The 15,823-nt window shown below is 47.2% G+C and overlaps 1 protein-coding gene across 1 annotated transcript in view; it reads left to right on the top strand.

Moving 5' to 3' along the window:
• LOC135898298 (dnaJ homolog subfamily C member 2) overlaps window positions 1-15,823 on the top strand; it is a 139,531-nt gene that overhangs the window by 30,287 nt on the left and 93,421 nt on the right. Inside the window, exon 6 of the mRNA XM_065427170.1 lies at window positions 14,677-14,757. Coding sequence (XP_065283242.1) covers window positions 14,677-14,757 — 81 coding nt within the window. The remainder of the gene's footprint in view (window positions 1-14,676; window positions 14,758-15,823) is intronic.

Raw genomic sequence — 15,823 nt, 5'->3', positions numbered from 1 at the left:
AGCACGGATGTCATAGTCCTGTAGACGAAGTGCTCAATGAGCTAGGCGGCCAGGTGGGCCTTTTAATGACAAAAACCAGCACAGGGCGTGGTGATTGGTCACAATGTCAAATGGACGGTCATATATGTAAGGTCGAAATTTGGTGGTTGCCCAAACGATTGCTTGACTTTCTTTTTCAGTGACCTAATAGTTTCTTTCTGCTTTGGTGAGAGTGCGGCTGGCGTAAGAGATGATGTACTCTTCGAAGCCAGACTTACACTGGTCGAGAATAGTGCCGAGGCCTACTCCACTTGCGCCCGTGTGGATTTTGGTAGGAGCGTTCTGGTCGAAATGGCGTAGGATAGGCGGGGATATCAAAAGATGCCGTAATGTGGCGAACGCGTCTTCACAAGCGGTAAACCATGTGGAGATGCCTTGGCAGTTGGCAAGCGGCTGCGTTGAGGGGGCAATTATAAAAGTGAAATTACGCACGAATTGGCAAAAGTACATGCACAGGCCTATAATGCCAGAAGTTCTTTCAGCATAGACAGCCTGGGGAACTCGGCAACGGTGCGAAGCTTTGCAGGGTCTAGAAGGACGCCATCCTTGCTGACAACATGGCCTAAGATGGTAAGCCGGCAGGCGGCAAAGTGGCACTTCTTCAAATTAAGCTGCAGTCCAGCGTGTGAAAGGCAAGTCAGGATGCTTGCAAGGCGAGTCAGATGGGAGCCAAAGTCCTTTGAAAAGACTACAACGTTGTCCAGGCAACAAAGACACGTGTGCCATTTGAGGCCTCTAAGTATGTTGTCCATGAGACGTTTGAAGGTGGCAGGCGCATTACAAAGGCCGAACAGTGTCACATTAAACTCATATAAGCTGTCTGGGGTTACAAACGCAGTTTTGGGAGGGTCAGCTTCGTTCATAGGGACCTGCCAGTCAGGGGCGTAGCCAGGGGGGGGGCTTATGGGGCTTCAGCCCCCCCCCCCCCCCCCCGAAATTTTTTCGTGCTGTCCATGCACCGCCGACCAAAGCGACCCCCAGCGCCGGAAATCACTCTGGATTTTGTCTAGAATGTCTTTTTGACGCTCGAAAAGACATTCAACCGCGAAGATTGCAAACTCGGGCTAGATTTCGTGGCAACGCCCATACACCGGGAGTCACATAACGCCAAGCAGTCCCATCCAAGCACAAAGTTTCAAGGGCGCTTTGATGGTGAGCGGGTTCGCCGCGGCATCTCACTGAGGCCACCGAATCTATGGAGCGCATGGATATCAATTGCGAAACTTTATGGGTATATATCTCATAAGCTCTTGATGTGAAAGGTGCATTGACATTTCCAAAGTTGTGCTTTAGATTTTCAATTGCGAAACTTTGTGGGTTTAATGTTGTTATCCATACACCGGGAGTCACATAACGCCAAGCAGTCCCATCCAAGCACAAAGTTTCAAGGGCGCTTTGATGGTGAGCGGGTTCGCCGCGGCATCTCACTGAGGCCACCGAATCTATGGAGCGCATGGATATCAATTGCGAAACTTTATGGGTATATATCTCATAAGCTCTTGATGTGAAAGGTGCATTGACATTTCCAAAGTTGTGCTTTAGATTTTCAATTGCGAAACTTTGTGGGTTTAATGTTGTTATAAACATTTGACGCCAAAGGTCTATTGACTTTTCTAAAGTCTTACATCGGAACATACAACGAGACAAGCCAAATCAACACACTAGCAGACGAGTTGACAAAGCAGGCAGCGAGGTCCAATGAGACGAAGCGTTGGGGTGGTTCATTTGTGCCGTCATGTCACATTAAAAATGTCAACATTTTTTTAAACCTACGCCAGAACATCCATGTCAAGACACTAAAGCCAGCCAAAGTAACTACGTTCTTATTTATTTTTTTTACTTTGACTTTTATTCGCGAGGACACATTGAGCCTCTTCATTTTTTATTTTTTCGCTACCCTACCCGCGGGCTGCCAGAGCCAGCCAGAGCGCATACGTTTTTCTCGTATGGCCCCGACCACCATGCGGTGCACTTCGGTGCGCGTTCGGTTTGCTCTGGCCGAGTGGATTATCACCGGACAGAGTTTTGGACGCTTTCTGGCTAGCAGACGAGAAAAGAAAATGGTCGCTCGCCGCCCTCACTGTGGGGACTCGAAGGATTGCACCACACTCCTTGAGCGGAACCTTTCCGGAAAGTCTTGTTTCGCCGCTGTAGGATATTGAGCAGTATGCGTATGGTTCTCAGTGGACCAAGCGTCTCATGTTTTCTTCGGTATTCCTTCCGTAGCCCCATTAGGTTCCCGAAGTAGGCATTAGATTCTGTCCAACATACTTTCCTATGCGTTTTTTTTTTCATTTCGGTGCCTCCGCCTCACAGAAAAAAAAAAATACATTGTTGCGGCGCAGCGAATTGTCGCATGGTGAAAGTTCGATTTTGATACTTCTTTTGCGGAAAGTAATGGACGACGGGACGCTTCAGTTGCCGGATACGTTTATTATATTGTTGCGAAAGCAATTATATGGACACTCCAGGCGCATTCCTGCCATCGCCCTAATGTTTCGTATAAAGTCCAAGGGTGATAACATCGTGACCACGCGCTGCATGCTGTATGTGCGAGTGAAAGCGTAGGAGGGGAGGTGGAATGGGTGAGCCGACGATGGTGGCTCAGTCTTGCGTGCGCAAAGGAGAAAAGCGGGGAGCAAGCGCGCTGCCTTCCGTCGCGCGCAATACATCGGGGGGAATGGATGGAATGGGGGCGGAATTTAGGATTCTGTGAATCTATGATTGTGCAACATGTTTATTTGCCTTGTTTGACGCATTATATACAGTTACTTCTTCTTACATACATAGACTCATTGGAGACTTATAACGTATACTTAAATGTCTTGTTGCGATGTTTTGTGTATACATGCAGTGAACTTTGTTTCCAGGGACACTTTGTTGTCCTTTATCAAGCCATATTTTCGCATTTGCATATCCCATTGTATCTTTGCATTTCTAATGTACGAGGGCCCCTCAAATGAAAGTGAGCCTACCCTAACCGCGCAATAATGGTTCGGTTCATTATCTGCGAGGCATGCGCGTAGGAGAACGGCATGTCTCATTTACAAAAGTGACACGCAGGTGTGAAGATAAATGTTCTTTAATGCTCTCATACACTGGGTTCAATATGGTTGCGTCACATAATGGACACTTCAAAAGTTGAACAGCTCGGTGTCGCGAAGTTTTTGACAGCTGAAGGTGTTTCCAAAACAGAAATTAGTCACCATATGACTGCCGTGTACGTTGAACACTGCATTTCATTGACCACTGTGAAGCGTTGGAGCAAACGGTTCAAAAGACGTTGCAAAAACATTCCAAGACCGGGCCAAAACCATCGTGCAATTACCCCCACACAATTTCAAAGGTCCATGAGCTGCTGAAACAAGAACGGAGGATAAGCATCGATGAACTGGCAGAGACCGTCTGAACATCAGTCACGGTTCGGTTCACGCCATAATTCATGAGCTTCTCGGTTATCGGCTCTTTGGTGCGCGATGGATCCCCAAGATTTTTATCCATCGCGAGAAGACGGAGAAGTTTCGCGCTGCCTTGACTCATCTGATCGGGTATCACAATGAGCATGACGACTTATTGTTTGCAACTGTGATCGGGGACGAACCTTGGTGCCACTACTACGAGCCTGAAACACGACGGCAAAGCTTACAGTGGAAACATTCGAATTTACCACGCCCAAAGAACGTAAAGGCCGTCATTTCCGCTGGAAAGGTGTTGTTGACTTTTTTTTCGATCGACAGGGTCCATTACTGATAGAATTTGCTAAATCTTGAGAGGCTATCAATTGTTTCCGATATTGTGAAACGCCAGAACGGCAGCGTGTCGCAACCAAGAACGAACAACGTGGAAAATTGACGAGTAGGGTCATCTTGTTCCACGACAATGCCTGTCCCCACGTCGCTTATGTGGTTAATACAAAACTGGCAAAGTTCAAGTGGGAAACGCTGCAACATCCACCATACAGCTCAGATCTGTCACCTTGCGACTTCTACATTTTGGGGCAACCGAAAAAACAGCTCAAGGAAACCAGATACAGACTTTTTGAAGCAGCAACCCAAGGAGTTTTATAAGACGGGAATCACGCAACTCGTTAGTCAATAGGACAAATGTCTAAATTCTCATGAAGACTACTTCTAAATAAAGTAGCCCGTCGTTGGCTCATTCATTTGACTTGCACTCATATATCTTGGAGAACTCCTGCTTTTTATACTTGCTCTCTGTCGCGACTATAACTTCGGTGCAATTACTCACGATACACAAGGGACAGCTACTCCTGCGTAATACCTTGCAACAAACGACAGCGTCATTGAGATTTTTCACTGGCCATTGCATATATACAAGAATGTAAGCACGGTTCTTGAATGACAAAGTTTCATTAACATATTTGTCCTCAACTTGTTCAACTCATTGCCTTTTAATTTTTCATATCAGCGGTATGCACTGCTTTCCTGGTTTCGAACTGATATAGTTCTAATGTTCGTGTGATATTTTCTTTACTTAATAAATACACAAACAACATGGAAGCATTGACGTCAGTTATGTTGGGCACAATTTTTGGCACATACGAGTATAATATTTTATGAAAAAATACATATTTTACTTGTATTTACAGAGCGTAGCTTTCAAGAATTCGTTTGCAGCATCTTTGGCAATGACAATGCAGTTATTATTCATATAGTTGATCCCTCGACAAATTGTTTAAGAGGAAGCTTTAGCTCGGGCCCGATCCGACGCGGCCTATTCAAATACTTGTAAAACGCAGACACGCTTTTCTGAGATAATCCTGCAAATTGCTTTTATTGAAATTGGTTGCAGGTAAATCCTAGTGTCTGTTGGAAACAGAACTTTGATTTAGGGCCTGAATTTTGTTTAAAATATTTTGGAAAATTTCGAAAGTTTGAAAAAATAGAAGCACGACGTTTACAAGCTAATAGCTATGCATGAAGAACAGATATTGTAGTTCTGTAAACGGCATTTATTATAACAGTCAAAGCGGACAAGTTTGCTGTGTCAATTTGTATCTTACGTGAATTGGTTCCGTTGGGTACAAGGGTTCTGCAAAAGCCGTATTTCCGCAATACTAAATTTTTTTAGATTTATGTGTAACATATCTATTTTTTCCGTTGTAGATGTACTATTAGATGCAATTCACAGAATTGTGATATCATTTTTCATTGTTGAGTCACGGAGTTTTAAACTTGATAGTTTCATTTTCTGAAAATTTTCAATTTTGGCCAATTTTTAGTAAATAATTGACCACCTAAATGAAAAATTCGAAGCCAGTAGTCACTAGAAATAAATTATTCCTTTTAAATGCAACAAACCTCCTCAAATTTGGTGAAGTGGTTGCAGGGAAAAACGAATTCCGCTTCTACATGTACTTAAATAGGAGCACCCGAGCTAAAGCTTCCTCTTAAGGGGGAGGCTATATATATATATATATATATATATATATATATATATATACACACACGCACTGGCCACAATATACACACTGGCCCAATATATATATATATATATATATATATATATATATATATTGGGCCAGTGGCGTAGCCCCCCCCGAACAAAATTTCTGGCTACGCCACTGCTGCCAGTACCCAAATCGAAGGTCCAAAGAGAGAAAGAACTCTGCTCCTTGCAAGCAGTCGAGAGCGTTGTCAATTCTGGGCAGTGGATAGACGCCTTTTCGCGTGATCTTGTTAAGGCGCCTGTAAGCAATGCAAAATCTGATGCTACCATCCTCTTTCTTCACCAGCACAACTGGGGAGGCCCAAGGGCTGCGTGAGGGCTGAATAATGCCATGATGAAGCAATTCGTTGACTTGTTCATAAATGACGTGGCGTTCAGCGTAAGAAACTCGGTATGGACGTTGGCGTAGAAGTGCATGAGTGCCGGTGTCCATTTGGTGCACGATGGCAGATGTGCGGCCCAAGGAACATTGCTTATGATCGAATGACATCCGAAAGCAGCCGAGCAACTCCAAGAGTTGGGTACGCTGGGCAGGCGGGAGTTCGGAGTTAATTAACGGAAGGAAGGCTTCTAACGAGGACTAATCGGCTCTGGTCACAGGAGTAAGGCTGTCGACGAGAAGACTTAACGTATCATCAGGCAGTTGTGTAGAGTAGACGGAATCAATATCGTCAAGCCGACCTATACATTTGCCACTGAATAAGGTGGCTGTGGAAGAAAAACAATTCGTGACATAAATGGCGCTGCAAGAGTTTTCAACTGTGAAAACTGCAAAAGGGAGGAGGAAGTTTTTGCGAGATGTGGAGGCTTCGGAGGGCGCAAACAGGGCGGTGGAAGAGGGAGAACAAATAGCTGCAAGAAAGTGGTACAAGAACAGAAGACAAAGGAGCTATGTCAGTGTCCGCGGCGACGACCACTCGAGAGGAAGGTGGCTTGTCAGAGGAGGCGTCACACATCGGCGACAACTCAAGTTTGGCACACGCACAGTCAACAACAGCATGGTTAGTAGCAAGAAAGTCCCAACCCAAAATAATGTTGTGCGAACATGATGAAAAAACGACAACTTTGACTGTGTACAATATGTCCTGAATGACAAGGCGAGCTGTACATGCCACTGAAGGTTGAAGGTGGTGCGCGGTTGCAGTATGCAAAGAGATGTCAGAAAGCGAAATCGTGATCTTTTTTAACTTGCGGCATATTTCTCCACTAACAGACAACAGCGGCTCCATTATCGACGAGTGCTTACACGGAAACACCTTCGATATTCACGGTTGTTTCGTTCGCAGGTAGAAATCTTGGCCTTGAAGTTGTCGACACGAGCACAGTTCTTGCCTCCAGAACAGGGATGGCTAGTTTTCCGCTTGAACGGGTGGGGGGCGACAAAGCATAGAGAAAACTGAACAGGGACGTTGTGAGGGTGAACCATGTGTGCCATAGCCACGTCAATTCAGTGAGCAGGTGTCCATCGTTGTGTGGGAGGAGATCAGGTACGGTGGCTCAGGATTTAAGTAGCCCCGATTTTCTTCGCCCACACAAGTACGGAAGTCACGACGATGACAGAAACGAGCGACATGGCCAGGTAGGCAACAGAAGTAGCAGATGGGCGTGTTGACTGGGCTGTGCCAAGGATTAGGGGATGGTGGTGCGGGATGGCGAAAGGGTGCTGGGTTTGGGCGGACAGGCGCACGCACAGCGTAGAAGTCATTTGCAGGTCGACCAGGATTCATGCCAAGCAGCATTGCTGGTGACTGCCTGCGTGCAACTTCAGCATAAGTCAGAGGAGCAGAAACAGGCAGATGCTGGTAGGAAGTTGGTATTGCCTCAGAAATTCGCTCCTCTATGGCTTGTCGAAATGTGGGAGCAAGCGCCTGTGCGGGCTCCGGGACGTGGGGAACAAGGGACAATTGTGCCACTTCTTCCCGGATAAACTGCTGAATTTGCTGCATTAACATTTAGGTGTCAATAGCAGCAGCACCAACAGTTAATGCTGAGATGTTGGCCGTGTCAGAGCTCTGGAGGCGCGTAGAAGTGCGCTGTTTCCGCAACTCATCATAGCTCTGATAGTACTGAACGTCTGTGACAGTTTGGGGATTTTTGGCAATGAGCATTTGGAAGGCGTCATCCTCAATCCCCTTCATGATGTTCTGGATTTTATCAGATTTGGACATATCAGTGTTGATGCGATGGCAGGGGTCGACAATATCCTCAATGTAGGACATAAATTTTTCGCCGGATTGCTGGGTGCGACCGCATAGGCGCTGTTCTGCGCTGAGCTTGCAAACAGCAGGTCAGCCGAAGAATTCCGCGAAGGTCGTTTTAAAGGACTACCAGTTGGCAATATTAGCTTCGTGGTTGTGGGTACCACAGCTGTGCCTCGCCCGCCAGGTAAAAGTTGACGTTGCTGAGTTTGTCACCATCATCCCATTTATTGTGGGCACTTGCCCGCTCATACGAAGTGAACCAGTCCTTGACGTGCTCGTCGGTGCCGTTGAAAATGACAGGGTCTCACTGTCTTGGTACTCTGGCGCAGGTGACCACCGGTGGTGTGGTAGCACCTTGCTGAGGCACGTTGGCAGGCTTGGCCAAGACGGGGGGTGAAGTCTGGGTACGAAGTTCCAGATGGAAAAACGGAACCAGCACGCTCCACCAATTGATAGTACGCATTGAAGAAGTCATTGATTTTCTTTGACGACTGATAAAGTGTTTTTCTTGGTGGCGCTGCTCCGCATTCTCGTCGATCCCATGTCGTTACACTGGTGGTGGTGCGGCGTATTCTTCATGTTTAGCACCCCTTCGCAGAGCTGACGATCGAGTCTGGAATCGCCATCGCACATCGAAACATTGATCGGTCCACTTGTCGCCTGCTAAGCCTAGCTCCCGAGTCCAGTCCCCTGCAAGAAACCTCGAGGAATCGTTTGTCTCCTACAACTGTCATGCCCATCGTAGCCTTATCACAAGTAACACTGCAGAATCCTATGGTTCTGGTGAGCTTTTATGGTGATGCCTTTGAAGACGTCCAAGATTGGCTAGACCAGTTCAATAGCATCCAAGATCTGAAGGACAATGCTCGTACATGGTTTGTCAACCGAGAGGAGCTTTGCCACGTGGGACGACTTCCATGCACAGCTGCTGGATACCTTTACAAGCATCGACAGGAGGGAAAATGCACAGCGTCTCTTTAAAATCCGCATTCAAAAACCCAATGAGAGCGTTGCTATGTCCTCAGAAGACATGGCCCATCTTTTCTGTAGGGCAGACCCCGACATGCCAGAGGAAAGAAAGCTGTGGTATCTCTTTCGAGGAGTGAAAGAGCAACTGTTTGCTGGCCTGGTGAGAGATCCACTCACAACAGTGGTGGAGTTCACAAAAGAGGCTACAGCCATTGAACGGGCCTTACAGTAACGATACTGCCAGCATGACCTGAGTAACTTGGCGGCGAACACTTCCGTACTGGCTGTGAGTGAGTAACAACAGGCCTCTGTGTGAAGTTGTCCAACAGGTTGTGCAAGAAGTGCTTCGGCAGCTCGGATTTGTTGTTGCACCTACGGAACCGGAGCCAGCGTTAGGTTTTGTAGCTAATGTGCTCCGGTAAGAAGTCCGGCAAGCTTTTTCATTTCCAGACTGTGGTAATGTGCTGCGGCACCTTACTTATACAGAGGCTGTTCGCCGTCCAATCAACACAACTTTGACGCCGTTGACACCCACAACTAGAACATCCTTTATGCTACAAACAGAGTCGACATCGTCACCCTCGTCGACTCTACTGACCCCGCCGGTCATGCCAGCACAAATAATGCCGTATCTTCGAGATGCGCACACCACTCCTTGGCTCCATGGAGAATTGCCGCTGAACTATCAGCTTCGGAAAAACGATTTGTGGCGCATCGTCGACCATCGACCAGTGTGCTACCATCGTGGCAAAGTTGGACACGTCTATCAAATTTGCCACAAATGGAAGAACTATCGTGCCACTCAGTACTCAAGCTTTCCTGCCAACTATGCCCATGCTCTGCATGACGGTTGACGCCCCTACAATGACGCTCCTGTGAACATTCAGCCGCAAGATACGACGACACTACGACCACGTTCTCCTTCTCCATCTCTTGCATGCTACAATTCGCCGTCTCGTCACAGTTTAACCAACATCACTAGGGGCAGATCCTGTAGCCCTCGACGGGAAAATTAGCCGCAGCGACCTCCAGGGGTGAGGTAGCTAGTACTTTAGCTTCTCCACATCCCCCATTATCGACAAACGACGAAATGAAGACTCTGATGACGAAGAAGACGCTGAATACAACGCCGAATACGATGAATGCAACTATGAAAGACGTAACTGACGTCGTCAACGCCGACCTCATCGTTCGCATTGACTGCCTCCAAGTAGGCCGCTCTTGTTGACAATGGCTCCCATCTTTCAGTCGTACGCTTACAGCTCCCCGACAAAGTAAGGAAGGTGAAGACACCATGGCATGGGCCCAACATAAGAACCGCCCGAGGTCAGTTGTAACACCTGTCGGGAAATGCACAGCCCAACTCTTAATTGCCGGTTCAACCTTCGTCGCCACCCTCATCATCCTTACTGAGTGTTGTAAAGAACTTATATTGGGCATGAATTTCCTGCGTGAGGACGGTGCCGTGATTAACATCCGTGACAGAAGCGTCATGTTTGCCACAAGCTCCGACAATGTCACCCATGAGAAGCAACAACAACCTTGCTTTCGTATTGCTGCGTATGACGTCATACTTTTGCCACGGAGTTGCTCTCTCGTACCTGTGCACTGTGACAGCCTGTGGAATGGGACTGGAGTCACTGAATGTGTGTTCAGTGACTGAACGGCTAGCACTGAATTGCGGCATCTCCATTGCCAGAGCACTTATCGATGTAATCGATGGAAGCGCCGTGCTCTTGCTGACGAATTTTAGTAACGAGCGTTGACACATCATTAGAGGCACTGCTGTCGCTTATTTTGACGCAGTAACAAAAATACAAGACTGCCACTTAATGCAGGAGCCGGCCTCTACCATCCACACAGCTGCGCCTATTGTAGATGTTAATCCAACATTACCGGCCGTTGAGCCAAACCATCTTCTTGAACTCGTCAATCAGTACCAGGGCTGTTTCTCATCTGCGTCAAGAGTTGGTTAAACGCCACTTACCAAACACCGCATCATTACTGATGTCGACGCCAGACCCATTCGACAAAACCCTTATCGTGTGGCCCTAAAGTAACGCAAAGCAATACAAAAACAAGTGAAGACTATGCTGGAAGATAGCGTTATTCGACCATCTAATAGTCCTTGGGCATCACCTGTAATTTTTGTGAAAAAAAAAAGGACGATAGCCTGCACTTTTGCATCGACTATTGGAAGCTCAATCAGGTCACAAAGAAGGACGTTTATCCACTGCCACGTATTGATGATTACTTGGATAGGTTGCAAAACGCATGCTACTTTTCGTCAATGGACTTGAAAAGTTTGAAAGAAAGTCTAGCCCCAAAATAAGGTCATCCAGACAGCGCTCTAACACAATAAATAAGATGGTGGTTTGATAGCCGGCAATCGTTACTCTGTACACATGCTGACAATCGGCGGCGTACTGCTGTCGACAACGCGTACTGTGCTCAGTACAGCAGGTGTGAAGACCTTTCTGAGTCTTTTGCGAAGGGTGGCAATCATTACAGACATCTGTGCACCGGTGCCAACGAGGTACTTGACTGGGACGCCATCCACTTCAACGTCTAATACACTTCCAAGGGTAGGCAATGTGATCAGAGGGGTTGCAGGCCAGGTCATTGATACAGCGTCACCTCCAGGAGCTGCACCGACTTGTTTTCCTGTGGCACGAACGCGGGGAAAGAAGAGCGGTGGGCGTGCAGCAAACGAGACCAACGACTTAGGGGCGATGGTGACCGGCTAGTTCAGAAGGTTGTAGGTACGCTGTCGGTATTCGTAGAAGAAGGAAGCACAGAGAAATGGGGAGCACCTTAATCTGGACGGTCAGACGGGAAGCTCCACGTAGGGGGCGATGACCAACGACTGCAGCAGTGATGAGTGATATGTCTAACACGCAAGCAGTTGAGACAAATCAGCCTATCGTCCGGCGTTCTCCAGTCAGGCGAATTACAATGGTCAGTTGAAACCGCTGAAAATGGCGAAGCAGTGGTTGGGCTGTGCTGGTCCTGGCTGACAGCGGCATCACTAATGGGGCAGAGAGACAAGAGGCCTAAATTTGCTATCTGTTGTCTGACAACGACCTACATAAGCGATACAAAACGTGTTGTCTGGGCAATGCAGACGAGGAACGGTGGGAAACACGGCTTTGAGCTCGCAGCGAAATAACCGCATCAAAATTTCTTCTCCAGACAGAGGAAGTCCACGTGGCTGTTCTTTACACGAAGACGTCGAAGCTGTAATTGGTAGCCTGTTCAACTGCTGCATTATCTTTATCAGTTTGAAATTGTGGCACTCTTTGATGATTGCGTCCACCGAGTTATAGTTCTTGCATATAAGCAGGTTGAATGCGTCGTCTGCTATGCCCTTCATGGTGTGGCCTATCTTGTCGGTTTCGGTCATGTCTTTGTCAGCTTTACAACAGAGCGCGAGGACATGTTAAATATATGCCACCTAAGATTCTGTGGAAGTTTGAACTTGGGTCGACAGCTCCTTCTTCGCTGCCAACTGACGGCCAAAGGGCTTTCCAAAGAGGTCTAGAAGCTTTTGCTTGCAGACGTCCCAACTCATTATGTCGTGTTCGTTAATCTCCTACCATGCCAGCACTGTGTTTCGGAGTTAGAATATCACATTTGCTAGCATTAGCATTGAGTCCCGCCAATTATTTTCACTTACACGCTGATACCAGGAAATCCAGTCTTTAACATCCGTACCATCGATGCCATTGAAGGTCACTCGATCTCTTGGCTGGGACAACACGACAGAAGCCAGAGTCTGCGGCACCGGAGGTGGGTGATCAGTCATTGTGGCACTTTGGCTGTTGATCATCGTGTCAGGCCTCACACAGCGACCGCTGTTGTCTATGCAAGGCAAATGCTGAAGCCACCACCTGACCCTAGAACATGGCAGCCGAAGTGCCCCAGTAACAATACTTCTTCGGCATGATCTCTTGCTTGCACGTCCTGTTCTGCATCGCGACAAAATCTTGCTTGAATAGATGAATTAAACCTTAGAAAAATAATAAAACACACAAACCGAATGTTTTCGTTTTACTTTGCGCCTCAACAAGAGAAATCTACTTCTGTTTCGTCTGCTTGTTCCCACGGTCGTGCAGTCGCATGTGCAGGTAGTGAAACTGCCATTTTCTACCGTGTTCCAGCGCGCGATCGTGCTCTGTGATCCGCTTGTGTCTGCCTCAGTATTCTTGTAGCACTTGCTTATACCGCTAGTCAGGTGTCCTTATGCACAGCGCGCAATGTCATGCGCTGCATGAAACGAGACACTCACAACAGCATGCTCGCGACGGCGTCAGCGGAAGTGCGCCGCACCGCAGAAAAGCGAGGAGAAAGAAAATTAAGGCGGGACCCATGATGTATGCGTTACGCGATCCTCGAGGTCCAGTATGGGAGAACGCAGGGAAGGAATTTCACTTGTGGAGGCTAGACGGGGCAAGTAGAGGGAGTGTCTCGCTTGGCAGTGGAGCTTGCCTCCTGAAATGATGGGTTTGCAGTATTGAAATATAGTTGAACTTCACAATAACGAAATCGGCAGGGAATGCGAAAAAATTCGCTTTCACAGGAATTTCGTTGTTGTGAAAAGAGACAGCACAGATAGGTAATGCATCGCAGAACAACACTTTACTGTCCAAATTCTGTTAGCTACTTTGGCAAGCTTTGCTTGAGGATATAGAACCGCATTGCCAACAGTACAAAGTGTGCCGCATGTGTCGACCAGCAGTGGCAGTACTGCCGTAGCGCAGTATTCTCGGTCAACTGCTTTCAGAAATGCGATCACTTTGCGAGATTTTGCATAACTCGGCACTGGACACAGACCAACAGTGCATGCAGCAGCATTTTTCCAGCGTACGCTGTTGCCTGTAGGTGCCGACGAGTATGGTGCCAATTGCAAAAGTCATCGTATCTCGTGTACGCGAAGGCAAATGACCGAAATAATGGCCCTGTTGCGCAAATCTACGTCCGGTGCCGAATCCACATGCTATGCCTGTCGGGTGGCACCAAAACCAGCGTTCTTGAAGCAGGGTATGTGTATCCCCGGATGCTCGCTCAATCATGGCTCGATGCGTGACACTCCATATGCTGCGACTGCCATCTCAAGCGCCATAACAATTCCATGTAGGTGGGACGTGGATTTCTTTGTTTTTGCTGCATTTTTCTCACCGAGGCACACATTACGCAATGCACTGCCATGATCGGGGATTGTTCTTCGAAACACTCGTCCAGTTTGCGTTAAATTTTGCCTCACGCAATTGGCCTAGGCCTCGCCAAGTCGTCAGCCACAGGGAACGCAAACTGAATGCGCGTTTTGAACAACGATCTACGATCTCGCCTTCTAGGCATGCAAACACTGTCGTCAGATGTCGGTGGCAACGTGCGTGCCGCTCATGGTGCCGCTTCAAACGGGCAATCAACAAACAAGATGGCGGCCATGACGTGTTTCCAGCGCACTGATCGCTTCCTGCGCTTGGTTGTTTTTGTGAACAAAAATGGCAGCGCCAACAAAAGTGTAATGTGGTAGCATTTTACACAATTTTAGCGCAAAACAATAGCATTTGAGCACATTTTGGAGCCTGCTAGCCTTACACAATATGCGGAGTTACGCACCGGCAAATTTCGTCGATTTGGGATTGCAGTACAGCTACATTTCGTTGCCGAGGGGTGCGAAACGCATTGAATCCTATGGGCGTGCACCTGGGATACAAAAATGTTTCATTGTCGCGAGAATTTCATTGTTGCAGTACTTCGTTATCGCGCGTACTGACTGTGTTTTTATCTCAGCTATTAATGAGCCGATTTGAAAATTTTTTGCAGCAGAACGCACCCTAGAGGACACGTAACAACATCCAGCGTATATCCAAAATTTGCTATGGAGCATGGTGAGGGGCCCTTTAAGATACGAGAATGTCATAAAACAACGGTAATTGTGTAGCACGCTCTTACTTGCAACAGGTATTTAAGAAGCTGTGTTGGCCCTCTGCAGGTGGTCAACCAAGCGTGATGTGCCTCCGCTAGGTGACGAGAATGCCAGCCGTGATGAAGTGGATCGTTTCTACCACTTTTGGTGAGTCTGGTTCTAACTGTGTCCCTGGCTTCAGAAAATGGACACATTTTCAGCAGTTGCATTCATTTTTTATTTATTTCTTCTGGCTAAGCATATGTGCAGCAGCTGCATTCGTCGCTGAAACAGAGCAAGCAAGGGTATCGTGATGTCATGATGTATTAATCTCCTGGGTACTGAAATCAAAACTGGCTGTAGAAACAGGTATTATAGTTGAAATATTAGCTTTAAAGCTCTATGGCATTTACAAATAGTTTTTCTAGTGTTTAGAGGGCTTGGACCTTCCCTTAGCTGGGGAAGAAAATTTAACCAGTTTTAGATGTCAGTACTTCAGTGTCGAGTCTGTAAGTGTGCACCACCACACAAAAGCTAGTTTTTTTATATCCTCATTACTGACTTTTTCTGATTAATGAAGCTAAAGAGTTTTGTATTTTCGCTGCATGCTGCAACACAGATAACATGTTGTAGGAACTCATTCCTGTATCAGTCAAAATGAGTACTCGTAGCTAGCAGAAGCTTCTGTTCCAAAAGCGGGTGATGCTCAGCCATTGACTGCATCGCGTGCGCTTGGATTGTATGCATTTGTAACATGCCGACACTTAAATTTCATTCATTCTTATTGCTATTTTTTTTTGCCTTTTTGCTGAGGCATAGAGCAGCAACAGTGTTAAAAGTATGCCAAAACAGCTGGTGTGAACATTTTGTCAGATGGAAGATTTTGCCTGGGAGGAACCCCATGTCTTAGTGGCTTACTTAAGCCTATGGAGCATACAAACTGCTCTGAGTCTATGCTACACTGTTGTCTTTGAAGTCAGAACCACCTTCCATTTCTGGGGTTGGTGCAGGTTTCTGAGCACAAGGTGTGTCCTATGCAGTTGCCTGAGGGGGGGACAGGGGGGGGGAAGTGGATGTACCCTATGCTGAGGCTGTTGGCAATGATGGGTCCACCTTAAGCTTGCACTGTGAGATCAGGTTATGGCAGTTATACTGCAGGACTGCGTAATCTGTCTCTACAGCATAACAGTGGTTTGTGGCTTTTCCTCTGTCATGAAACCCGCACTTGTTGTCG

The sequence above is a fragment of the Dermacentor albipictus genome, chromosome 5, assembly GCF_038994185.2.
Source record: "Dermacentor albipictus isolate Rhodes 1998 colony chromosome 5, USDA_Dalb.pri_finalv2, whole genome shotgun sequence".
In the NCBI taxonomy this organism is placed as follows: Eukaryota; Metazoa; Arthropoda; class Arachnida; order Ixodida; family Ixodidae; genus Dermacentor; species Dermacentor albipictus.
This window is presented reverse-complemented; position numbering and strand designations above follow the sequence as displayed.